At 41.0% G+C, this 27874-nt stretch overlaps 1 protein-coding gene across 1 annotated transcript in view; it reads right to left on the bottom strand.

Annotated features, from left to right (window-relative positions):
- The window catches only part of LOC121283992 (protocadherin Fat 3-like), a 619931-nt gene that overhangs the window by 338094 nt on the left and 253963 nt on the right, over nt 1–27874 (bottom strand). Inside the window, exon 3 of the mRNA XM_041198874.1 lies at nt 26686–27000. Within this exon, the coding sequence (XP_041054808.1) occupies nt 26686–27000 (315 nt within the window). The remainder of the gene's footprint in view (nt 1–26685; nt 27001–27874) is intronic.

Here is a 27874-nt window from a genome sequence, read left to right as displayed (position 1 = left end):
TCTTTCACACACCACTAACCAAAGCTAGCCACAGGGACCAGTTACGTAACCATAGAATACCTCGGGCCTTTTATGTCCAAATCCAAACTGAGCAAACATTACAGGTCTGGATTTTATGTTAAAACTAACATTGAGGCTATCTGGACTCATCATTATTCAGGAGTAAATCTGATGACTTTTTGTGATGGAAATCAACAAGTTTCTGTCTGAATTGCTCCACTCTTCCAGAAGCTGCACTATACAGGTACCTTGCCAATAGACTCACCATTCAAATACATGGAAGGGTATGAATTTGTAGTACTTATGTGGTAGATACCTATTAAAATGCCAGAAAAGGTTAGGGCTTGTCCAATAAAATCTAAGTATATTTTAACAACCTTAATTACTGCCAAACAACTTCTCTGACACTGAAAATTAGCTTCTACGATGATGGAGTCTCATTCTTTCAGGTTTTAATTAATTTCTAAACTTTCTTTCTGTCTCTTTTATCTCTATTTCTTAATTCTATTATTTTATCCCCCTCTATTTTTCTTTCTGTACATGGTTTGACATTGAATTAAATATTCTAGCTTACTATACCTGGTTTAGAATCTGCGTCACTGTAAGGATATTTCAATCTGACTAAGGAGATGCACCATTATTTGCCCTGTTCACACAGGTCCCAGATACCCTGCAGAGAATGCTGCATTGTTTTGGCTCTCTAATAACCACAAGTTCTAGTGCAAAGTCTACACAAAAAGTCTTTGGGCAAGTCTAAGTGCATTTAAATGGTCAGCATTCTTCGATTGTTGCCAACCACAACATCTGGGCCAAAACGTATTTTTCTTAGCTCTGTGAAAAGCTGTATTGACAATGTTATTAGCAATCAATTTAAATTATGATGTTGCCCATTTACCACTACAATGTGAGGTTTGCAAATTCCCAAGTTACAAATATGCAACTTTTTCCTTAGGAATTACATTTGATCTATGCAAGGGGAAATGAGCAGAAAAGATGGATGGCAAATTTGGTAAAGTGCATTTAAAAAAAAAGATTGGACCTACTTTTCTCTAAGATGTGCAAAATCTTTAATTTTATAGGCTTCTTTGGCAGGGCCTTATGAATCCTATGCAAACCAGTGCATTTAAAAAGGATGGTTTTCTCCATAAGTACTAAGTCTTTGAAAGGAATATTTGCTGATTAACATTATGGATTATATGAAATACAGATCCCATTAACATTTACACTACTCCTTACAGCAATATTATTGCACTTAAAATTTTGGACAATTCAAACTTGAATCCTTAGTCAAAGCATTTTGAAACACAGAATGATATTTACTTTCAATTTATCCAATAATATTAGAAGGGAATTTTAACTAAGTATTACCAGGTATGAATAAACTGAAGTTTGAATTGTTCATAAATGGCTGGTTGTTACTACTCTGTTTTTACAATGGGTGCTAACTTTTTATTCTGTCTCCCCTTTCCGAAGTTAGTAATTTAGGGCTTTTTTAATATGCATGGCTCAGAACCACATCTGGCAGAGGGCCAAGCATAAATTTGCACAAAACGCTATTTTTATTGAAGGTTGACTTTTATTCTTTTGCTAAGAATTTCAGTAGGCTATACCTCTTCATTATACGTGATATAACTGTACACAGCTTTGAGATATCAACACTGCAAAAAAGACAACAGCCAGAATGGTATATTTTTTGAACCTAAGTGCGAAATGTGAATTTGTGAAAGGATCAAGCAGATCAAACAGAGTGCTATGAAAGTTGATGCTAAACACACTGCAGAATATTAAGAGATTTCACATGTTTAGAATTATTGACAATGCCAGGAATCTTATGACTGGTCCTCAGTCCTAAATTTAATAATCTCCTAGTGACACATACTGCTGGGTGACAGACCCATTGCCGAATGCAAATTTTCTTATTATGGTTCCCTTCCTGAACAGCAAAGTGCTTTTGTCAAGCATGTAGTGGTGGCAACATTTACTAAAAATTTACTAATGTAGAATGTATTTGTATTTTTCTAGATTTTTCAAAAACATTTTATTTTTTAACTAGACTCAGAAAATACAGTGAATCAACCGCCAGCTTTCCTGAAATCAGCAACAAAAAGTATAAATAGTTTTCTTCCAATAAGTGCTGCATAAACATGCACCTCTCAGCATGCTGCTAATTGGATAATGCAGAAGAAACCATGCGTTTTGAAGCAGGAGGTAAAATCAAATACTAAATGCACACTAATGAACCAGATAAACACATGCTATGGAATAACTTATTGTTAATAGATTATTGCTTTATCTATGCTTTTGGCTAGATTTTTGACATTGCTTCAAGTTGATTGTTCTGACTTCAAAATAAACCTTCTGAATTGGAAACACTCCTAGTCTGAACAATTAAATGAGGACATTTGACAGATGTTTTTATATAATTTTCAGCTAATGTAATTTCTCCCCATCCTTTTCCAATATCGAATTTTCTTTATTTTCCACTATCATCAAATTATTACGACTTACACAGCACATTACCAAATTCAAACTGTAAATTATTTTTGCAGTGATTTTTTTTACTGAGAGCTTCAAAGTTGACTTCTATACAATCCCTTCTTAAAACAATGCAATAAATATTTGCCCCCAAAGTCCTGCCACTACTTGTTTGGAACTTAGAATAATCAATGTAATCTATACACTCTTTTACTGCAAGACCCATAATTATATCCAATAACAATGAATGGAGTCTTTTTGTATTTACTATATTTTTGAAATATAAAATTGTTTCACTGTAATTTTATCACCTTTGATGTAAGCATTGTAGATTATCCATGTTACTGCATCAATTTTTCCTCTCACATAGGAGTCAAACTTTGGTGAGATACAATACCTCAGGCACTGGGCATGTTACAGTACCTTGCATAAATTACATTGAGAACCCTGATAAATATTGACAGACTATTCAACTGTATAGGGCAATAGTGTTAAGTTTAGTTCTATCTTTACCTAACGTCATACATGTGCATTTCTAACAGGGGTCACCACATACTGATCAGGAATGATACCCCAGAAGATTTCCCTTAACTAATTCAGCACATATCCAAGTCTGAACTTTGGATTTTTCTGTATAAACCACCTTAAAACCCAGTAGAGCTGCCAGGGATCTCCTAACTGAAGTTTTCAAGGTAATAAAAAGAACTGACAAAATTCATTTAGGCAAGTTTTTCCTCTTGTAAATGTCAGAAAAGGCTGCTAAAGTTAGGGTGTTAAAAATAATAGAAGTTAAATAAAACATTCCTAAGCAAATGGTACAGAGTTGTGGAATAATTTACTAAGAAAGGTCATTGTAAAAATGTGATCGAGAGAAAATGATTTTTTGTACTGAGAGGGAAGGGTTTAATAAACATGATAAGGGGCTAGGTGACTGGAAAAAGGAACTAATGTATTCCTTCTACTGGTCTGTTATAGTTCATGGAAGATCTTGCAATCTCAACATCTGGATATGTTAGAAGTTCTGCACCAATTCAATTCAGAGTATATTTGTGCTTCATGGGTTGCAGGCATAAGATTAAATCAATATTTTTTTCATTAAAAATGTGCTTTTTTTTCAGTGGCTTCAATAAGATGTTAGCTTAGCCAGGGAGCATCATCATTGTTGCTTCTCAAAAAAAAGACAATTTTTCAAATCTCTGTGTGCTGCAATTAATGCTCACCACCTAAAGATAACCACTGCAGCTATCTTCCTTATTTGACTCTAATAACTTGATGTTAATAATTACATTTTATGCCAAATAGTATTCATATTTTCCGGAATTGGAAACCTGCAAAAGCGTGGATTTGCAAACCCAACTGCTTTGGGACTAGATTTTGAAAAAGTAAAAAGCAACAGCATAATTACTCCTCTCTCAATTATTCGGTTTTCACAAAACCATACATCTGCCCCATTGCATATACAACTCCTACTGAGCCAAGGCAGAGACTTTCATTCAGCAGATAGTTTGCTGGTCGTTATAGCGTGACTTGAGAGATTCTCTCCCATTTTTTTTCTGAAGGGGCCAAATAGTTTACTCATCAAAAATTTTTAAAGCGCATGTAACATATTTCTCAGTCATTCTTCAATCGATAAAAGAGTGCCTTCCTCCCAATTCCTCCCCACTCTGTATTAAAAATTCTTCTCCAGTCATTTTCAGCTCTGTAATGCAGTCTTTGCCCTTTAGCCATTTTCCAACCTATAGCACTGAAAATGTTCCTTCCTTCCGCAGCTGTCTCTCTGTTTTCTACTCAGCACAATAGATGTTTCTCTGCAGTCATTCTGTATCCCCAAAATATATTTTCTTTGGAATGATGGGGGGGGGATTTAATGTTCATGGTGAGGGGCCTGTCCATTGGCTGGAAAACCAGTGGTAGCCCTGCCACGGACATTTTCGGGAGGCCTGATTGGATTAAGCCCCAAGTGAGCACTTACCTTCCTGCCATCGGGCTTCCTAGCTCACGCAACTTACCAAGGCTCCTTTTAAAGCACCTTCCAAACCCATGACTTCTACCACCTAGAAGTACAAGGACAGCAGATGCATGGGAACACCATCACCTTCAAGTTCCCCTCCTAAGTTACACAACATTCTGACATGTAACTATAAGACCGTTCCTTGACTGTGGCTAGGTCAAAATTGGGAAGGGCAAACAAAGCAAAAGAATATTCAATAAACGGGAAGTTATTGAGAGGGGTTGAGGAAGTGAGAGGCCTTGGAGTGCATGTCCACAGGTCCTTGAAGGTGGGAGGACAGATAGACAAGGTGGTCAAGAAAGCATATGGAATGCTTTCCTTTATTGGGCGAGGTATTGAATACAAAAGCAGGTATGTAATGATTGATCTTTATAAAATGCTGGTTAGGCCACAGCTAGAAATTTGTGTACAGTTCTGGTCACCACATTATAGGGAGGACATAATTGCTCTGTAGAGAGTGCAGAGGAGATTTACAAGAACGTTGTCATATCTTGAAATTTGCAGCTATAAGGAGAGATTGGATAGGGGCTAGGGTTGTTTTCCTTAGAAGAGAGGAGGCTGAGGGATGACCTAATTGAGGTGTACAAAATTATGAGGAGCCTAGATAGGGTAGACAGGAAAGACTTGTTTCCCCTGCCCGAGGGGTCAATTACCAGAGGGCATAGGTTTAAGGTGATTGACAGAAGGATTAGAGGGGACATGAGGAAAAACTGTTTCACCCAGAGGGTGGTGAGCATTTGGAATTCAGGGCCTAAGTTGGTGGTTGAGGCTGAAATGCTCGACTCATTTAAAAGGCACTGGATCTTCATTTGAGCCTTCAAAGCTATGGACCAGGTGCTGGAAAGTGGGATTAAAATGAGTGGCCAGTTTCTTTTTTTTCTTTCTTGGCCAGCACAGACCCGATGGGCTGAACGGCCTCTTTCTGCAACTTTTGTAACTTTTCTATGGTCCCAAAATTCTGCAAGTCCCTTCTAACAGAACTGTGGGTATTCCTACAACACATGGGGCTGGATTTTGTCATCGGTGAGCAGGGGGCAGGGCCCGCTCTCCAACGCGCAAAATGACGTGGGATGATGTTGGGGGCAACCCCCGACATCACTGCACCCCATTTAAATACTCAGGAAGGTGGGAGGACAGCGAAATCAGATGTGCGCCCACCGACCTGTCAGCCACTGGCAGGATAATTAAAACAATTAAAGGACCTGCCAGTCCAATCTTATGGTTGGCGGGCAGGCCAGGAGGCCTGGTGGGCTTCTGAAAAAACATGAAACCTCATCCACCGGTGGGATGAGGTTTCATGTAGGGTTTAAAAAACTTTCATAAAGTTTTAGAGAAATTTATTAACATGTCCCATCTCATGTGACATTGTCACATGAGGGGTCATGTTAAGGATATTTTTATTTTGCTATTTTTAGTGTTTGAACAAGTGTAAGCAATCTTCCTGAGGCTGCACTTAGCCTCAGGGTGATGTGCGCTCTTTCTTGCGCATGCACGAAAGAGCGCACTCTCACACTTGGGGAATCCCCCCCACCCCCCGCTTGCACAGGAAACGCATTGCACTTCCTGCCAGGTGTCACGCTGAGCGGGCCTTAATTGGCCCGCCCACTTAAAATGGTGGCGGGGCCCGCTTCTCCTGCAGGGATCAGCTCCCCGCCCACCAGAGATTGGGTCGGGCCCGCCCACATGATAGGCAGAAAATTTGGCCCATGGACTGCAGCAGTTCAAGAAGGCAGCACACCACCACCTTCTAAAGGGCAATAAGGGATGGTAAATAAATGCTGGCCTAGCCAGCGACGTCCACATCCCATGTATGAGTATGTAAAAAAAAAAATCCCCCCAGAAATCCTGGTGCAGAGCTGAGGTCTCGCTTCTGAGGGGCCATAGTTCTCCAGTACTCACAGCGCCACCAAGAGTAGTGGTCACTGCCAGTACTGCAGCGATGGACCCCTAGCAATAAAGTGAGTGGGGACGGTCACCGGGGCCAGACAGCGAGACTTCGGCAAGGGGGAAAAAGGAGTTTATTCGATGGTTGGGGGGGTGGGGGGTGATACTCCAGGTCCCTCCATTCCGGTGGGTCACTCCATCAGGCACAGAGTGCCCAGCAGGGAGGGACTCCATCTGCCAAGTCCCAGGCCTACCCAATAGGATATTACTGATGGGAGGGCCAAGTGGCATGGTCCCTGCATATCAGCAGTGGTGAGATGAGGCCCTTAAGTGACCACCCACCCTTTGGAGGAGGGACATTAAATACCACCCAGTTTTCAGTTTTGTTTCAAATTCTCTTCTCTAGCTGTCTGTGATACATTAAATCATTTAACCTATAGCTTCTTGACAAAAGCTATATTCATTTCTTTAAAAGAATAAGACTACCCTTATTAGAAATTTAAGGTCTGCTGCATAAAAACGTTATTGTGATTAATTTCCACTGAGAAGATCCACATTTTGTTGTTTGTCACTGACAGAGTTTAATATGGACCTTGTAAATGCCAGTGTTGAACATGAATCTCTAAGCAGTTTTTATGTATTTGTTAAATACCTAACAAGGACAGTGATATTGTTTTAAAAAAAACCCAAAGCTCAATATACATTAATCCAGCTACGATGGTGTTAGTCAGAATGCAAAATGGTTTCTCTACACAAGTCTTCCATTAGCTCCTCTGTGTTTGGATTCCCATTAAAATAAAAACTCTTCCTCACTGTACAATTTGATTTAATATTCTGAAAAGACATTTATAATGGTAAGGGAAGTAAAGAAGTTAGAATTCGAGCTGCTGCCTAACAACTGAAAACTACATTTTGTCCCTCAATCATTGAATGAGCCAATGGAAATACAAAATAAATTGCAATCAAATTCTAGGTATATAAAGAACCAATTAATTACTATAACCTTCACTTGCAATATGCCTTTAATACAATAGATTTTCTCACGTACTTCAAAGAGGCCGAATGAACATCAAGTAAAAGTAAAAACATTAGGAATGGATATTGGTGCCATGGACAAACAGGTAAATTCTCAGGATACTTTTGAGAATGTGGATAAAGTGGCCCTTAATGAGCTGTGCTGGCTACCCACTGCACATAGGCAGACAGCCTTGCTGCCCTCCCAACCCGCCTCTGCAAAAGTGGCCCAAGGGTGGGAGAAATCCATGAACTGTTACACCAGCTAGCAGGGTTATTTTTATCTCCTTTCTCTGCTCTTGCCTCGGAGGAGCCTAAAAATCAAGGCCTACCTATTTGATCTTTGTTTACACCGCTACTTTTGCTTCACTGGTATAATAGTCCACTCCTCTATTCAGGGTTGAACTCTCAAATGTTCTCCCAGATTGTTCTTTCACTGGCACATGCTGTTCTAGCAACATTACACATTAATCAAAATTACACTGATAATTGCAAGTCCAATTTTTCAAGGGAAAATTAGTTGGCTAATGGCCTGACCAAAACAAAAAGAAAATTATAAAAATGCACTAAATATATTTCCATTTAGATCATATTCCAAAGAAAGCAAGAAACAAATGACTTCTAGTGCATTTAATTAAAGGGGACTCGATTAATAATTGTTTCGCTTGTTCACTTGTAACACTCGTTCAATAGAGACCAGTGGAATTTCAGTGTAAGGTAATAAACTGCCATTCTTGTTACTTAAAGTGCTAACATGATAAATCCAAAACTTACTAAATCACTAAATTTAAAAACACAGTGGGCAGAATTTTCAGCTCGGCAGGCGGGTGCCGACGGCAGGTCCGGGATTGGCCAGGGAATCAGCCCCCGACCACGACTTCACACAGGCTAGCAAATTAACGGTCAGCCAGTGTAAAATGCATGCTGAAAGGCTCAGCACTGCTGGGCTGAGGGTGGGGGGGAAGGGTGGGTGCTGCCTCAGGGAGCTGAAGAATTTAAAAGCAATAAATAAAGATTTTAAAATCCAGAAAAAAAATGTCCACGCATCAGAATCAGTTACCTGAACATATAAATGATGAAAGTTCTGTCCATACATTTTTTAAAAATTTAATAACGGAAACCTCATCCCGCCCTTGGATAAGGTTTCATCAAAATGCAAAGTCCACCTGGCAGATTCGCCCAACCCTCAACTATAAGGTTGGACGGGCCACGAAAATCAGGGACAATCGAAATTTTAATGGGCTTAATTACCCTCTTAATTGTCGGCGGGCATGCTTCTGGCTTTCGCGCATGCCTGCTGACCGGAACAACGCACGGGCGCAGGTTGACATCCAGATGCTCACCTGACGCCATCACACGTTATTTTACACTCAAACGGGTCAGGCGTGCGATTGCATGCCAAGCTAAAAATTCTGCCCAGTATCTTAGTATAGTAATCAAGTAGAGACAAGGAGAGACTTCTGGCCCAAATTAAAGATGATTAATTTATATATCCTAAATATTTTGGAACAAATGTGGAGAAAAGTCATGCTTTTGACAGATTATAATTTGGGACAACAAAACTGTATAAGCATTTTTTTCATGAATAGCTCCTGAAATAAACATAAGCAAACCCAACAAATTTTGATAAATTATATAAATTAACTACAACCTTCCAAATAATTAAACATTTCTGAACAAGTAAAAGCACAGAAATTTTTGTTCCAATTTTGACAGACTAACGTCAGAATATACATGCAGATTTAAGAATAGTTACACAAAAAAGCCATGTACTAATTCAAAGATGCTTCAAGAATGTAAGATGGTTTCAACATTGACTTAACTAAAGCCTGGCTGTTCATCCAAATTCTGAAGTTTCAGCAAGGCTTGTATTATTTTTGTATAATTTTTCAATAATAATTTCACCCAAAAAGGAAAAGGGAAGAGGGATGTGTGAGAGAGATGGGGTGGGCGGGGGGGGGGGGGGGGGTGCGGTGGTGGAATGGATGACAGGGATGAGAGAGACAGATGGGGAAGGATGGGGGAATAAAGGTTTAGGGAGTTTGAGAGAAAAAAAAAATCACACTCACTATCTTCCACACTCAAGAGATGGGGCATCACTACCTTCTCAGGTTAATTATGGATCAGCAATAAATGCAGCCTTGTCAGCATCACCCACATACAAGCATACAACCTAGGCTGACACTCAACCCAGTACTAATTGTGACATAATTAGAGATGCCACCTTTCTGATTAAATATTACATTGAAATTCCATTGATCTGTTCAGTTGGATGCAAAAAATCTAATTACTTTTTTCCGAAGACAAGTGAGTTCTCCCATTATTCTGGCGAGCAATCATTCCTCAATCACCTGAATCAATAAAGTGACCATTCATTTCATTGCTGTTTATGGAAACTTGCTTTGAGCAAACAGGCTTCTGTGTTTGCCTGCAAAATAACATTGACTACATTTCCAATTACAAATAAATGCACTATAAATAAATTATAAATACAGATCTTCATTCCAAAATTAATTAATAAGCTGTAAGATGCTTTGTGACATATTGAGCACATGAAACGCATTATTCCAGGTTACCTCCTTTAATTGGAGGTAACAAGGCTCTTAATGAGCCTTATCAGCTACCCGCCATGCCGACATTGATCCTACATCCACTAAAATAGCCAGTGCCAGAATTTTCAGGCCCCATCTGCCTCCGTTCCTACCTACGGCGGAGCCAAAAATTTTGTTCCTGGTTATCAGAAGAATAGAGGGGAAAGTGGAAGACATTTTTCACATACAGAATTATTAGAACATGGAAGTGTTACTACAAGTGGCTGTTGAGACTGGTCGCTGATTTTCACTGAGGAGACATGAAATGGATGTAGCCTGCCCCTGGAAGGAAACAGTAAGCACCCTAGAGTTCACAGGGGCACCCCCTTAATTGCTATCCAGAAGGGTTTGGTGTCAATTAGCAATGGCAGCGCAGAAACAGAGGTGAGACTACTCAAGTGTGGATTCAGTTTTCTGCTGGTTGTGGAGTCTAGAACACAAGGGCACAGCCTCAGGATAAAGGGCAGATATTCATAACTAAGATGAGGAAAATTTACTTCACTCAAAGGATCGAGAGTCTTTAGACTTCTCTACCCTACAGGGTTGTGGATGCGCCATTGTTGAATACATTTAATGCTGGGATAGATAGATTTTTGGTCTCTCAGGGAATTAAGGGATGTGGGGAGTGGGATGGGAAAATGGAGTTAAAGCCCAAGATCAGCCATGATCATACTGGATGGCAGAGCAGGCTAAACTGGCCACATGGTCTACCCCTGCTCATATTTCTTGTCCTCTTATGTGCTTCGCAGCCTTGTTCCCTTGCTCTTATGCCCCCACGAAGCCAGGAAGGTGATGACCCCCAGCACTGCCTGAGCGCTTAGTTACTGCCCACTCTGGCCACCACCTGTGCTGAGCAGGTGGCATCTGTCTCCAAACGTGCAAGGCCTCATCTGCACCATTCAGCCTTTCATAAGGCAAAGCTAATTTCCTAGGGCAGTGATCACTGGCTCACTGCTGTATGTCCATCTCCAACCAGTTGTCTGCCCCAGACTGTGTGCATAGCCCAAGTGTCCTAAGAAAATCAAATCCCCCTTAACAAGCTCTTAATAAGCTCTTTAACCATTTCAATTGGCCTTCGTTACGGATCAGGCAGGATTGTGGAGCTACTCTCCTCTACCGGGCTTGGCCTAAATAGCCAAGTGGTTATGGTACTGGGTTTGTAACCCCAAGATCGAGAGTTCAAATCTCACAACGGCAAACTATGAAACAATGTAACTTCATCTGAAACAGATGGAAACGGGTTTGTACTCGAAAGAGTTACAAAAGAAAGAGATGCTAAGCCACGAAAATCGCATTCTTTAGCTTGGCTTAAATAGCCAAGTGGTTATGGTACTGGGTTTGTAACCCCAAGATCAAGAGTTCAAATCTCACAATGGCAAACTATGAAACAATGTAACTTCATCTGAAACAGATGGAAACAGGTTTACTCAAAAGAGTATCAAGAGTTCATATCTCACAATGGCAAACCATGAAACAATGTAACTTCATCTGAAATAGATGGAAATGGGTTTGTACTCGAAAGAGTTACTCTCCTCTACCAGGCTTGGCCTAAATAGCCAAGTGGTTATGGTACTGGGTTTGTAACCCCAAGATCAAGAGTTCAAATCTCACAATGGCAAACTATGAAACAATGTAACCTCATCTGAATGGTAACAGATGGAAACGGGTTTGTACTCGAAAGAGTTACACATCCTAACTGAATCACACTACAATGTACCCTCCTCTACCGAGCTTGGCCTGAACAGCCAAGTGGTTATGGTACTGGGCTTGTAACTCCAAGATCAAGAGTTCAAATCTCACAATGGCAAATTATGAAACAATGTAACTTCATCTGAATAGGAACAGATGGAAACGTGTTTGTACTCAAAAGAGTTACCCTCCTCTACCCTGATGAAAAGCCATTAGAAAATCGGCATACTGGTTGGCGCCAGTATTTTTGATCTGCACCCACCTTTGTTCCCACACCCAGCAGGACTTGAAAATTCAGCCCAAAAAGTATATCATAAAAACAAATCAGATTAGTATTGGAAAGGAATAATATAAAATAATCTTGGAAAGAGTAGAGAAACTGAATAAATGTATAAGTTTTGCTGGAGAATGATCAGCACAATGGTTCAGTTGACCTCATGTGTTCTGGTTTCCATGAAGAACCGTAAGTTCTCTTCAAGTTAACACACACTTTTCTATGACCTGTTCAGAACTTTGAGTGGCGGATGTCCAACAAAAATTGTATTGTTCATTAACTACTTTTCCCAACAAATTATAAAATTGAAACTTCCTAACCAAAAAAATATGATTCTTCAGCCAAAAACTGTATGGGATTCGGACTTCTGATTTTGTCTAACAGCAAGAAACTAACATACTCCATTAACCCCACTGCCAACTGACAACAACCCATGGGTGAATGTTTCCAAAAGCAGGTGACAAAAGTTGATTTTAATATGCAGTAAAAATATCAGATTTAAAATGCTTCAATTCTGAATCTAGAGAACTTCTCAGCTCAGTAAACTGGCTGAAGGTGACTGTAATTTCCAATTAGTGCTCTTGAATGACCATTTAAATGGCAAGGTCCATGGACCCAAGGACTGAAATTTCATGACTTCAGCTACAAATAATGATAATGGATTGTAATTAAGTCCAATCTATCTATAAACAATCAATAAGCATTTTTAAATTAATTTGATCCTCCCTCACTTTAATTGCTTTTCAATATGATTAATTTGGATCCCATACCATAAACTAAGTGAATTAATGTAATCTCAAATCACTAAAAGAAATAAAACAACCCTCCCAAATGGCCAAATATTATTACAAATCTCTAATTATATTAGGGACACTAGTGTATAATAGCATTAATGCAATTAAGGGCTCCAGTGACTTTAGAAACCATAACAATGAGCTGTTTATTCATCGGATAGCCCTGAACAATACTATATCTTCTGCAACTTAATTTAATTGTAGTTGAACCACAATTGTTCAGTCAAGTTACCCACCTTCCCAGCAAAACACCCCTCTACATTTTTTTGTCGTACACAGCCTAGTCAGTTAAGTGCACAGTACTTATAATTTTTTTTGGCATGGCCATGTGAGCATGTTGTCTTAACTTATGCTCAGCCTGTGCAGTAACTTCCAGGTTGCTGAGTAGCTGTGCATGCATGCAGCTTAGAGGGAAAACTGGGCAGAATTTAACGAGGACAGCAAAACTATGGCAACCAGCTGACCCGATCTTGGGGAGCCCCGAAGGAATTAGATCCCTAATTGAGAGCAGGAACCCTGCTGCTGGGGCTTCCAGCTGCACGGGGAACATTACATTGTTACATGGTGTAAGTGTTTGTTCAGAAGGCCTCACAAAGAGGTTCAGAGATTTGTAAGGTTGAGCATTAGTGTTTATTGGTAACACATGTACATATGTACGAAGTATAGCCTGGACCAGAAGCTAACTTAATGCTGACTTCTGCTCAAATCTCTCCATACAACTCTGTCTTGTCATGTGTCTCACTACATCATCCTGTGGGTGGTACTGTTCACCGGTCTCACATTAACCCTTGCTATGCTGAATACCCTTATACTGCACCTCACCCCAAGTCTTTATGGTGGAGTAAAGTACTTACAGCACAATCTTTCTTTACGTGCTGCCCTGTCTCCCCACCACCACTGCCACACCAACCCCCTCCCCAAAGCCTCTGACTTTATAAATCCAACAATCTGGAGGCTTGATAATTCTTCCAGATCCCGTTCTGGTCACACTTGAAGGAATGGAAGGCTCAGTTGCCTTGGACAACTTTTTGGCTTGGAGTTGACATCTGTCTTTTCATCACCTGGGTGTCTCCTTTTGATTTACCTATAATAGGAGGTTTGCCCAGAGGAATGAGGAGGAGACTCCTCCTGTTCTGCCTGATTGTGTCTCCCAGGGCATGTATCAGGTATGACCATGGTTGATTATCATCTCTCCAGACAACTGTAAGATTTTGGGAATACTACTAACCTTTAGAGTTCTACGTTGGGGATCAGAAGTACCATCTATCGATTTTAGTTTAACCACTTTTTAAACAGTTCAGTTTGAATTTCTGCTAGTGGGACACTTTACAGTTACGGCTGGGAACAGTGTGGCAGCTGTTTGCGAGGAGCTGATGTTAATTGATTTTATGACTTTAAAGGTACTGTAAAGTCTGGCTTCAAGTAGATGTATGTTGTCTTAACTGTACCATGGGTAATTAAGAGTCTTTTTGTCAGCTTTGAAGAAATGGTTAAAAGGTAGCTTGAACTTAGGGTGATACTTTACGTTTGAATAAAACCAAGTATTAGTTCAACCATATCTATAGGACAGAACATATGTATTAGAGGAAAATCTTTCTTTTCTGACATCATGACAGGAAGCGTTATTAACATTTGTCTTTAATGGCTTTAGTATCCATGGGACTTGGGCTAAAATATGTTGATAAAATATGTTTGTCCAAGGCAACTGAGCCTTCCATTCCTTCAAGTGTGACCAGAACGAGATCTGGAAGAATTATCAGGCCTCCAGATTGTTGGATTTATAAAGTCAGAGGCTTTGGGGAGGGGGTTGATGTGGCAGTGCTGGTGGGGAGACAGGGTAGCACGTAAAGAAAGATTGTGCTGTAAGTACTTTACTCCACCATAAAGACTTGGGGTGAGGTGCAGTATAAGGGTATTCAGCATAACAAGGGTTAATGTGAGACCGGTGAACAGTACCATCCACATGATGATGTAGAGAGACACATGACAGAAGACAGAGTTGTATGGAGAGATTTGAGCAGAAGTCAGCATTAAGTTAGCTCCTGGTCTAGGCTATACTTCGTACATATGTACATGTGTTACCAATGTGAATGATTATGATGGTTTACATTATTGATAAAAGGATGTAACTTTGTTTGTAAGTGCTCTGTATCTACAATGATATGTTATTTGTTCACAATAGAATGTAAACTCCAGGGACCTAGAGAATAATAGATGGACATTTGTCTTCAGTCTACATGATTCTAGTTACAGAGGTGGATGACACCAGATGACCATCACCCTAAGCAAATGGAAGAAGTAAATTTGGACTATTTCCAAATAAGGCATTCCAGAATAATGAGAAGTAGGCATAAAGGTTGGAAAGTCAAAGTCTTTGATGGCACAGTTTTACCACAGAATTAAATGGAGGAGCAAGTCGGAGGGGAACTGAATGGTCTCTTTCTCAGGTCGATGGCAGTTTTACAAATGTGATGATGTATTTGAGTTCGTTCACTGCACTTCTATGATATGAGTCTTCTGAGACATAGTAACATCACTTCAGAGACAGAAGAAGAAAGTCCATAGGACTGTTCTCATTCCTGAACCTTCCAGTAGTCCTTGACTGCCAACCCTGGGATTAATTTCTTTGGCAGCATTGGATGTTGAGTGCAAAATTTTCTGCCCATCAGGAGCTCTGATGGGGCCAATCCGCATTGCAATGGGTTAGATCTATATGTTAAATGTGTTGTTTGGAAATTTTCATTTTTTTTAACAAAAGGGTTTTAATGGTGGAAACACCTCTTTCTTCCTCACCGTTAGATTGTGGATACTCTGGGGAACTGGTAAGGTGTTGAAAACTGTAACTGATGGCAAATTGAGAGAAGCATTCATTTGCGAATTCTGGGCTGTTATCGGACACCCTAGTCCTGGATTCCATGGCTCGCAAACACTTCCTTCAAGGGCCTCTGTGGTCGTCATATATAACAGCTTCACTTTGATGCATCTAGAGAAGTAATTGACCATGATGAGGAAGGACCTGCCATTAAACATGAATAAATCCATTCCCAACCCTTCTCACAACCTGGTAGGGGACTGTGTGGGGATCCTCAGGCAGGTTTGTGCAGTGCGTGATATTCTCGGACACCACACTGCTGACTGGGTCTGTGCTCTGCACTTTATAATGCCCAGGTGGCCTTGGTGGACTGTTGGAGAATCTCCGGCCGAAGGGAAACTGGAATGGCCAACCACTTGTGATATACTGTTATGACTGGGATGGAAGGAGTGCACAGATTACCTAGCCCCACTACTCCACATGTCACACCATTATTTTAAAAGTTTAATTCACTCACCAAAATGGCCAACTATTTACCTTCACTACTGTTAGACCCAGAATAAAAAAAAACTTTAACCAGGCTTTCAATAAATTCAGAATGATTGATTTAGTGTAAAACAAAACTTATTTTCTAAAACAAGTTACAAGCACTGGTTAACACACAACTGTAATCCGGAAGTATAATTATCTATCCCTTTTAAAATTTCCCAGCACACACAGACACAAACAAACAAAGGACAAATAGATAGTGCCTCTGCAGAGATGGGCTTTGGAGAATAGGCTTGATAAAGGAAAAAGTTTACAGGGTTTCGACGCTGTTGATCTGGAACTCCCTCATGTGAAGACAGGCGCTGGTGCCAGTACACGTCTAGGGATTCACACCAACGGAGCTTCAGCATGGAGGAGAATATAGCTGGAGCAATCCTTCTTATCTTAGCCTCTCTGGTTTCAAAAGACAGACAAGTTCCACTGAGATAAAGATTCTTAGCTGGATACTGACAACCACTTTATTTCAGGAAAGACAAGGAGAAGCTGAGCTGAGCAGCATTTTACTTTCTCAGTTCAGTCCCAACTGAATTCAAAAAAACTTAGTCCAAAACTTAAAGCCCATTCTGGTCATGTGGCTTCCCGTAAATCACTATCATTTGCCTTTAAACCAGTATTTTTTTTGCAGTGCAAACAACTCTTCCCCCTCAAGTGACGCACTGGTCAGGCGATTTCTTGGGAAAGGTATGTTTGCTCCCAGTCCCAAAGGTGAACTTATGACCCTTTAAAAACAATCCAGATCAACTTCCAAGTGACCAGATAATGCAGTGACCTTCCATACTTTCCAAGAAAATATGGGGAAAAACTTTCCCCCCTTTGGGGGTGTTGTGTGGGGGAGGGAGGGGGCAAGCATGAATCCGATCAATGCCTCCGATCAGGATGCATCGCCATTTACGTGGGCAGGCTAATTAAGGCCCTCCCAGTGTGACGCTTGCCCGGAAGCACTGAGTACTTCCTGTGCAGGTGGGGAGATGCCTCAGGGAGATTTGTTTAAGTTTTAAACATCTAAATAAAGAAATTATAAATGCTTAAAACATGTCCCCTCATGTGACAGTGCCACATTAGCTGGGACATGTCAATGATTTTTTAAAAAACATTTTTATTAGATTTTCAAACACTTCATGAAACTTCATCCCGCCATTGGATGAGGCTTTATGAAAAATGTGAAGGCCGCCTGGGCTGTTTGCCTGCCCATCAACCTTAAGATCGGACGGGCAACTCAACTAATTGAATTAATTACTATGTAAATGGCCTTAATAGGCCTTTGACAGTTTGGCAGGCGCGCAGCCGACTCGGCTGAACACCCGCCGAACTGAAAATCTATATGATGAGCGGTGATGCTGGGACGTCTGCCCGATGTCACCGTGCATCATTTTACATGTTGACGAGCAGGCCCCGCACCCGCTCGCCAACCGGAGAATTCTGCCCATGGCTTTTTAACAATACTAGCAGATTATCTCTCACAGTAAAATGTTTCTGGTGTTCAAAACCAATTTTCATGAACTTACCACCTGACCTCTGCTGTGGCCGCCCTTGTTGAGAGTAATGACGAGTGCAGACACACCCCTCATGTCACAGCTGCTCCTGGCGTATTTATTGAAGCTTTCCTGAGGCAGCTGGCAGTTGTTTTCTCACCAATTGAGAATACAAGTCGAGCACATTGACCAGATTGACATCATGTGTCGCAGGAAGGTTGACTGTGGTCCTGAATAGCGTGTCTACAGTCGTCTAATGTTTCCCTTAACCACACAAATGTCATATGCCAGCACATGAGATGCAAGCAGAATCTCTGAATTCTTGTGGGTGGGTGGGTGGGGGGGGGGGAACTTAGTGAGTTCATTCTCATTTAACAGTGAGACCAGTGGTTTATGATCTGTTTCAATGGTGACTTTCAGGCCAATAATACAGTCAGAGAGCTTCTCTCAAGCCTACAATAACAGCATACCATATCAATGTGTCTGACAGCCCTCTAGACGCATAATACACTAGTGAGTGACATCCATCCAGTTGCTCCTGGAATAAAACTGCCCCTAGGCCTGTGGAGGAGTAACTTGCTGCTGTTGTAGTGGTCAGGGATGGGTCGTATGATGAGTCAGGATCTCGGGTGAGGGCAGTATGTCTTCGACGAGACCGAATGCTTGCTTTTGGTGCGCATCCAGCACCAGGCCTGGTCCTTTTTAAGAAGGTGCCGCAAGGGCTCAGTGACCAGCGCCAGGTTGGGCAGAAATTTCGCCTACTGGTTCACCACGGCCAGAAACCTTGAAGTTTGTGACATATTATGGGGTCGGAAATCGCAGATTGCCTTCACTTTGTGGGTCCACCATGATGCCTGTGCTACTCAATTTGTCCAGAACCAAACATCTTAGAGGACTCATATTTCTCGTTTAGTGTTAGCCCTGCTTCGTGCAAGCTTTCTAAGATATCTATGAGCCTCCTGTCATGTTCTTCAATGATTGTACCATGGACCAAAACATCATGCATATGAGAGTTGACACTCTCCAGGCCTTGTAAGATGGCCAACCTTGCGCATTGAAAAATTTTGGGTGCCGACGTAATGCTAAAGGGCTTGCAGTTGAAACAGAATCTGCCAAATTGGGTGATAAATGTAGTCAGCAATTTGGACTTCTCATCTGGTAGAAGTTGCCAGAAGCCATTGTTAGCATTGAGCTTTGAAAACAATTTTTTAAAAATTAATTCACGGGATATGGGCTTCACTGGCTGGGCCATCCTTGGTTGCCCTTGAGAAAGTGGTGGTGAGCTGCCTTCTTGAGCCACTACAGTCCATGTAGTTTAGGTACACCCACAGTGCTGTTAGGAAGGGAGTTCCAGGATTTTGACCCAGCACCAGTAAAGGAATGGCGATATACTTCCAAGTCAGGATGGTGAGTGAGTTGGAGGGGAGCTTCTAGGTGGTGGTGTTCCCATATATCTGCTGCCCTTGTCTTTTTAGATAGTGGTGATCGTGGGTTTGGAAGGTGCTCTCTAAAGAGCCTTGATGAATTCCTGCAGTGCATCTTGTAGATGGTACACACTGTTGCTACAGTGTATCAGTGGTGGAGAGAGTGAATGTTTGTGCATGTGGTGCCAATCAAAAAGGCTGCTTTGTCCTGCACGGTGTCAAGCTTCTTGAGTGTTGTGGGAGCTGCATTTATCCAGGCAAGTGAGGAGTATTCCATCACACTCCTGACTTGTGCCTTGCAGTTGGAGGACAGGCTTTGGGGAGTCAGGTGGTGAGTTACTTGTTGCAGGATTCCTAACCTCTGACCTGCTTTCGCAACCACAGTATTTATATGGCTAGTCCAGTTCAGTTTCTGGTCAATAGTAAATCCCAGGATGTTGATGGTGGGGGCTTCAGTGATGGTAATGCTGTTGAACTTCAAGGGGTGATGGTTAGATTCTCTCTTGTTGGAAGTGATCATTGCCTGGCACTTGTGTGGCATGAATGTTACTTGCCACTTGTCAGCCCAAGCCTGGGTATTATCAGGTCTTGCCGCATTTGGAGTCACAAATGGTGCTGAACATTGTTGTAATCATCAGCGAACATTCCCAATTCTGACCTTATGATGGAAGGCAGGTCATTGATGAAGCAGCTGAAGATAGTTGGGCCGAGGACACATTGTGCTTTTGGAGAGCTTGGACAGACTGCTGACCACCGAGATTATCAGGTGGTCTTCTCTTGTCACTGTCTTTTTGAGTTGTGTCATGTCAACACAGATGCGAATGGACCCATTTGGCTTCCAAACTGGGACTGTCCCAGAACACCATTTCATCGGTTGAATGGCGGGGGAGATGACCCCCATTTTGGTCTTCTCATTCAGTTGTTGCTGCACATACTTCATAAGTGAATGCAGTATTTTCAGTGTTGTTGACATGCACACGTGCTTGGCAACCTCACTCAGTACAATCCAACTTTTTTGCTCAAGAAGGAAAATTCTTGATTGTGGAGTACAAATAATGTCTCCCATATTGGTTCGGTTTTGTATTGGAGTGTGGTTTGCAAAGTACCTTTTACTTGGAGCTTAGTGCCACATGCACCGTATAGCTATGTTGCGGGTGGCATCAGGCTTTGCTTCACCAGCCATGGTTCCTTATCCAAGAGAACCGTAACACTGACTCCCATGCCTAATTTGAAATTGGTGAGGTGACCGTTTGTAGAGATGTCAGCATTCTGAAAGAAGAATCCAGGGTCCTTGATCTCACCCAAGAAGCACAGTTGTACTTCTTCCTGGTGTGGTACCTCAATCTCATGGACTGTTTTGGGATCCACTGCATGTCTCCATGTCTTAGACTTGCACAGCTTTTCAAAGTGCCTCAGCTGGTTGCAGTTGAAATACTGCACAGAGATTGCTGAACATTGCTCTTGCCTGTGAAGTCTTCTGGCTTCGATCTCTCATTCAGACACCGAGTGCCCTTGAATGAGGGATCCCACCACCACGCAACCCCACCAACTAGGCCACAAACAAACCCTGCTACCCTATTGTTCACTTTGCATGGTGAGTCCCCACTGGTTGAATATCAGCGGCAGCAGGATGAGTCCCTTAAATAAGCACCAATTGACCATTTAAGGGGTCAAATGACAACCGGGCAGGAAAGCTGTCCTTGAGCCTTCCCGGCCTGGGTTTAATCAGAGGAGGCAACAGTTTCCTGACCTTGCACCTCCTGCCCAATCAAATGCCCTCCTGCCTCCAAATTCGACACCTAGGGGAGGGGGGAACATTAAGTTCCCCCCAGTGTTCCCAACTATCCACCAGAATTTTGTTAGACAAAGCCTTGCAGTAGGAGGATTGTGCAGTACTTCCAAACCGAGAATCCTGGTTATCAAAACCTCAATTGAGTTGATCAGGATCCCCAAATTGAGGATTGAAGCTATGTATGACACAGCATACTTCTGAAATCGACTGCAATCCTAATAGAGAGTGAGACCATTTGTAACGTATGTAGTACAATGCATGACCACCTTTCTCAATTTGAGGATTCCAATTGACTCAACTTAACTTTTGAAAAACAGATTGCTTGTTTCTAAAACACTGTCTAATTGGAGAACATTTTGCATCATAAGTTGGCTTCAGTAATAAAGGTCAGAATTTTGCCCTTGGTGGGCACGCGGGCCCCAATGGCTCGGTGGCGGGCGGACAGCTGACCCGCCACTGAAACGGGGCACACCGTCAATTTGAGTGGGCGGGCCAATTAAGGCCCACCCAGCGGCCTGCCCAACAGTATGCGCTTCCTGTGTGGGGTTGGGGGCAGGGAATCCCCAGCACTGCTCCCTGAGACAAAGTGCTGTCTCAGGGAGATTACTGAGAGTGTATAAAAGTTAAAAAAGAGAAATAAAAATATTATTAATGTGTTCCCCTCGTGTGACAGTATCACACAAGATGGGACATGTTAATAAATATCACATTACAGTTATTAAAGTTTTTAAAAAGGAACATGAAACCTCATCCTGCCAGTGGATGAGGTTTCATGTATTATCAGAAGCCCACTGAAGCTCCTGGCCTGCCCACCAGCCTTAAAGTTGGACAGGCAGGGCCTTTACTTTAATTACCCTGTCAACGGTCTCAATTGGCCATTGACTGGTCAGCGGGCAGACAGCTGATTTCACTGTCCGGCCACCTTCCTGAAAATTTAAAGGGACTGGGATGACATCGGGGGTTCCTCCCGACATTATTTTCCCGTGGGAAAGCAGACCCCGCGCCCGAATCGCCAACAGGAAAAATCTGGCCAGTCTTCAATTGTGCTTCTTGCAACGTTTGGCATCTTGTTTAAATAATCTTAACGTACAACTTGCTAAACTTTTGTTTGAATTTCATCTCCTTATCTTAGTGAATAAAATATTTGCTATTTACATTATACTCACCATTATTCTTGCCCCAGTATATTGCTGTATCAAATGTGTAAACCTAAGATTTGCAGACTCTCAATTACTTGCATATTTCCATTATCTATCAAGATGGTCTCTCTACTGTGATCATTCATGTGAGCACAGATTTATTTAAAATAATATAAAAACTTTCTTTGACACGGCTCCTTTTGGGTCATAAGACAGGAGAATCTCAGAGAAAGCTGGATGGTGATCTGAAATGACTAGTTTACAAATGTGTGAACAACCAAGGAACTTATCCTCTTTTCCTATCGTATTTCTTCCAAGTTCCAGCTAAGTCCCTATTACAGTTAATGGTGGAATTTTAATATTGATTAGCTGAACCACTGTTAATAACTAATATTCTGAACCTTTCCCATCTATAGTTGCAAAACTTGAAATTATAACTAAGAAAACTAAACAGTAACAAAGCGGCACTAAAATGGAAAATGGTCCAGGCACATTTATTCAATGCTTCACAATACCAATTAAAGGCAACTCGAAGGTCAAGTGGTTAATTTTCTCTGTCCAGTCATATGGGGTCATAAGCTAAGTTCCAAAATTGCTACTCACTCAAACTGATACAGAAGATTCATTGTGATGAATATCCTATGAATTTAGAAAAATACGGAGAAAAACAGAAAAGTATTCCTCAAGAACATTACATATTACTCCTGGCATTGGTATAAATTATTAAATTTAATGTGCTATTCTCCACCTGATTTAAATATCTCATCAGTTTGCAGGGTAACTGTAAAGCTATTTTTGATTTTTTCCCTCAGTTTTTTTCTGAGGAAGTTTAATTCTGGTTGGTAAACACATTAGTGCAATGCTGGAATTATTATGTTGTCTGTACATTCTGCTTCACCTTGCCAAAACAGCTAACTATAAATCACTATTTAATATATTTTTGTGGTTATTACAGCTGAGCAAATTGGACAGTTTTAACCATTCTGCTTAAGAAATAGCCTCATGTGGATAACACAAGAGAAAATGAATTGAATGTAGTGCATTGAGATTACTCTCAATTCCAATTTTCCTCTCCAAAATTATATTTTCTATTCTCATAACATTTGTCATAGGAAGATTGCTGATTAATTGAAGCCTAAGCAGTTAAAGAATGCCATCAATTCAGCAGTGTGAAATGCAAAAGAAAAAGCTCACCTGAAAATTTACTAAAAATTATTCATTTTTAACAAATATTGGGATTTCAAGAAGTCTATCAAAACATATTTGTAAGCTTCAATTTGCAAATAACTTTAAACATGCTACAACTTAAACTGTATTAAACAGCTTTGGTTGAAGTGAGAATGTTGATTTTTGTTATGGTGTCTATACTTTATCATCATGACTGAATTTATTTAAATCTTTAAATTCAGCTTTGGTGGAAGACAGTCAGACACTGCAACAATATGGGCTAGACAAGGGATTTGACATTTGACAGCTCATGCTTCAAATTTTGGAGTATTTTAGAAATGGCTGTCATTCACTTTGCACGAACAAATGTAATGTCAACACTTTGAACTTCACTCATGACTGTAATTGCCAAAATGACCCTAAAAGTATAACTTGCATCAAAATTAGTTTGATTCAAAGAGGTTTTCTTTTTACATTTTAATTTTCCCTTCATGAAGCAAATAACAGGCTTAATACAGTAATATCTGCAGATGAATGGGTCTTGGCTTTTACATGATCATAAGTAATCATAACTCTCAATCAGTCATATTGACTGAAATTTTAGTCAATATTTCATATACTATAAGTCTTTCAAAACTTCTAAACTGGTTTAAATTAGAAGTTTATTTTTGATGGTATTTTCATGTACTTTAGTTAAATGTAGAAGTTGAAGCACATTTTATGCAAATTGTGCATGATGCTCATTCATAATTTCTAATTGGGGCTGCTAAAAAATAAATATTTTCACAACACACTAAGCTACTGTTACTGACAGCAGCACAGCAAAAATTGAATTAAAACCTAGCTTTTATTACTAAGTGTCTGTACTGGGAATAGTGTGCAATGTACTATCAGATTAAAGGACTTAAATTTACCGATGCCAAGATTTACATGTAATATATCATTAGTCAACTGTGTTGAAGATGAAATGAGTATTTCCTACTTCACTACCAGTAAAGAAAATCTTTGAAAATGTACCAGTTGGTCTGACCCCCTTATATAACATAACAGTGACAGAAACTTCATTTTAAGCTATTTTTGACTCGGCACAGACAGCTTAGATCCACCGCTGGCTTGCAGTTCTGGCCGAGGATATCTTTGCATTCTTGATAAAAGTTCCTTTATGTCAAAGAATTGGGAAGACAAAGGACAAAGGTGAGACAAGGGCAAATGAGCTGGGGATGTTCAGGCAGAGACAGAGATCATAACAGACATAAAGATACACTTCCAAGAACTAAACACAAACAGCAAATTAAAGCTCTCATAAAAAAGTTACAGACCAATGCTAACAGGCCTGAGCCATATTCCTAACTGCACTACTAGGCATCTGCACTCTAATCCCTGCTGATAGACAACAGGGCCTGGATATTAACTGGGACAGGTTACTTGGCGGTGTATGAGGCAGGGTGGTGGGACAGGAGGGTGGAGTTTTGGATGGGAAATACATAAGTCTGGATTTCCCCACATGCATCTTTTGTCAAAAAAATGGTCCCCATCTATACCGCAGATTGATTGGTAGGTTTTCCAGTCAGGCAGGACTCCAGACCAGGCCAGAGGATCGGGTAGGTCTGATCCGTGACTCCAAGGTGGAGGTGGGGAACACTTGGGCGACAGGGGTCATGTGTATATGGCCCACAGGGGATGTCATAAAGGTGTTTAACTTCTCCCCAAAGTTTTCCTTTCCCCGCCACCTCCCCTCCGCAGCCACCACCCCCCCTCCCCCCTCCACCCCCCCCCCCCCCGCAACCCCCACAGCCGCTCCCCACTTCAGCTGACAGCTTTCCCAAGTCCTGTAAAACCCAGTAGGCAACAGTTAAATCTGTAAAACAAGTTAGAATAGAAGCTGCTGACTTCATTAACACATTTAAATTGCAAACGCACCTCATGGAAGGGGGTTGGTGGTCTGCCCCTTGTCTGCCTCTGGCAAACTTGGAAGTGTGCAGGCTGGGGTCAGGTTTTAGAATTTTTAAAATGTTAACTCTGACGTGACCCGAACTCACTATTTTTGGGTGTTAAAAGCCAGCACAAGGAATTTAAATGTAAACCAAGCCGCACATTTCACACTCTTCCTGCTTGAGTTCAGGTTACTACTCCACATTTCCATCAAACCCCAGGTTTCCTCTCCAAAATGATGTCGGAGTACAGGTTTAACCACAGTAGCAATTGGTATTTGATTATTACTAAACAACAGCTTTGCTTTTGCTAAAATGATTTTCTCAGAAATGCTCAGCGCAGCCAACTAAATGGTACAAATACTGTAATAAAAACTGACTTTTCAGTGGAAACTGTACTTAAAGCGTCAAATTGTTTTTGTTTTATGCAACATTTATCAAGTTTGGGTTTTATTTCGTGTTGTTTTAATATTAACAAGTGTTCCTCCCTTGAAATTTATGGTGAGTTGGGGAAAGGTTAATATTTTATTTTCTCACTTGGCTATGAAATCTATCCAGGTTACAAAAGACATAGAGATGACCTGATCCAAGTACCATTCCATTTCACTCAAGCTAACATTTAACAGATGCAAAATTAGGGACTTTGGGCCAGAATTTCCGAGGAGTGGCAATCACAGTCAGATTGCCACTCTGCCCCTTTTTACTTAGCTTAGTCAGGAGCTGCACATTTCACAGCTGACCTTCCAACTCGGGCCTCCTCACTGGGCAGGGGGGTCCCCAAGGTCGCCTGTCTAGGGCAGCAGTGCCAGAGAAAAGGAAGCCATGCCCCCTTTTATAGCACTAGTCGGTTTGGGGGAGGGGTGTTAGGATGGGTCTGTAGGGATGGTTGGGTGGTCAGTCAGGGGGTGGGGGTTTGGTGATCGGTTGGAGGTGGAGGTTGGGTGGTTAGTCAGAGGGTTCAGTGTTCATCGGGGGTGGGGAGGATAGTCAGGGGGATGGGGTGCAGTCAGGGCGTTGGGAGGGTAGTCAGAGGTCGGAAGGGTAGTCGGCGGTGGGGGTAATCGGGAGGTGCAGTAGGGGGTTGGGAGGGTCAGGGTCAATACTATAGTTACCCAGGATTTAGAAGTGGTTTTTAATTCTTCTAAGCTTTCCTGAGTAACAATTCTGGTAAGAGAGTCAGGACCATCCAAAGTCTCCAATTTAAATCTGAGTATCGGATGGCTCCTGGTGCAGGGTAATTGCCCATCTGATGTTTGAACTTCCTGGGCAATTCCCGTGCAGCCCTTGCGTGGGGACTTATAGGGGGCACCTCAGCGCATCTTTTGGGGTTGCTCCCAGGTAAGATACCCTGAAGATCGGAAGTTCTGGGCCCTTGTTTCCTCTCAGTGGTAAAGTGCTAATTGTTTGCTCACCTATATGCTCAAAGGTGTAACTTATTATGCTGGCATTCACTGACGTGCAACAATGTCCTGAGACCATATGAACACTATATGATATTACATAAGAGAATGAGAAATGCCTTCCTTCATTCTATAAGATTATACCTGAGTTAGCAGCAAAGAAAACATTCCAACATATAAAACAGGCAGTAGTCAGTGCCTGAAGACTAGTTTTCAAGTGACTGTTTTCTCAGTTCAGAATAGATAAAGAAAAACAAAGAAGCTTACCTGTCTTGGAGTTAATAGTAAAGAAATTCTGGGGATTCCCACTTGTAATCCTAAAAGTCATTTTATCACTGGAACTGGAGTCTGGATCATAGGCCTGAATCTGCACAATGGGAACATCCTTGGGAGAATTTTCCATTATGGATGGATGATAAATAGGTTGAGATGATATTGGCGCATTGTCATTTTCATCTTCAACCTCAATATAGATCTCAATGGATGAAAACAATGGAACAACTCCACGGTCAGTAGCATACACAGTAAGCCAGTAGGATGCAGTCGTTTCACGATCGAGTACATCAGCTGTACTAATAACACCTAAAATACAAGTAAAAAGATAAAGACATGAATTCTATAATGTTTGATCCTTGTACATTCACCATACCAGGTATATTTCAGTAATAATCCTTAATATCTTACTGAAGATATTTGTACAATGTAATAGAAAATGCATTGAAAGAATTAGTTTGATGTACAGTAAATAGTGGTTAATGATTTTGAACAGCATGTTCACTTGTCTGCTTTCATTTCATTCACTTCTTCATTATCCAGTTACATCTTAGATCTATTGTGCTGCTGTACAGCAATAAAACATATCCTGAAGTAAAGTGTGTGATGAGGCATAGATGAAGACCAATAATTAGCAATTTAAGTAAAGCCCCACTATTGAATAAGTAATGTTTAGACTGCTGGCAGGTCTGGGGAATTCCAGTCATCCTGGGCTGACTACCCTAATATTAGTAATAAAGCTGATCAAATGTCAAGAGGTAGCTTTAGCTCTATTATTATTATTATATTGACCCTTACAATTAACCACTTAAAACAAATTAAAAGTAAAATACATTTCCCTTTTGCTTGCCCATTGACCATTCACTGCCTTGCATTTTTATTTTTAACCTTATACAATCTATATAATGTAACCTATCTAATTTATTCTCTACCCTTTATCCTTGAATTAATTTTAAGCACATCATTTTTCTTCTGTTCCTCAAGGCCCCAAGCCCATTTTGAATATGAAAAGCTCAACAACAGCAACTTATATTTATATAGCACCTTTAACATAATGAAGTGTCCCAAGATGCTTCACAGGAGCATTCTAAAACAAATTGTGACAGAGTCCCAGAGTTCGGGCAGGTAACCAAAAGCTTGGTCAAAGAGTGTCTTAAAGGAGGAAAGCAAGGTAGAGAGGCAG

This window comes from Carcharodon carcharias, chromosome 11 (genome assembly GCF_017639515.1).
Source record: "Carcharodon carcharias isolate sCarCar2 chromosome 11, sCarCar2.pri, whole genome shotgun sequence".
NCBI classification, from domain to species: Eukaryota; Metazoa; Chordata; class Chondrichthyes; order Lamniformes; family Lamnidae; genus Carcharodon; species Carcharodon carcharias.
Note: the sequence above shows the minus strand (reverse complement) of the source record. Positions and strands in the feature narration are given on the sequence as shown.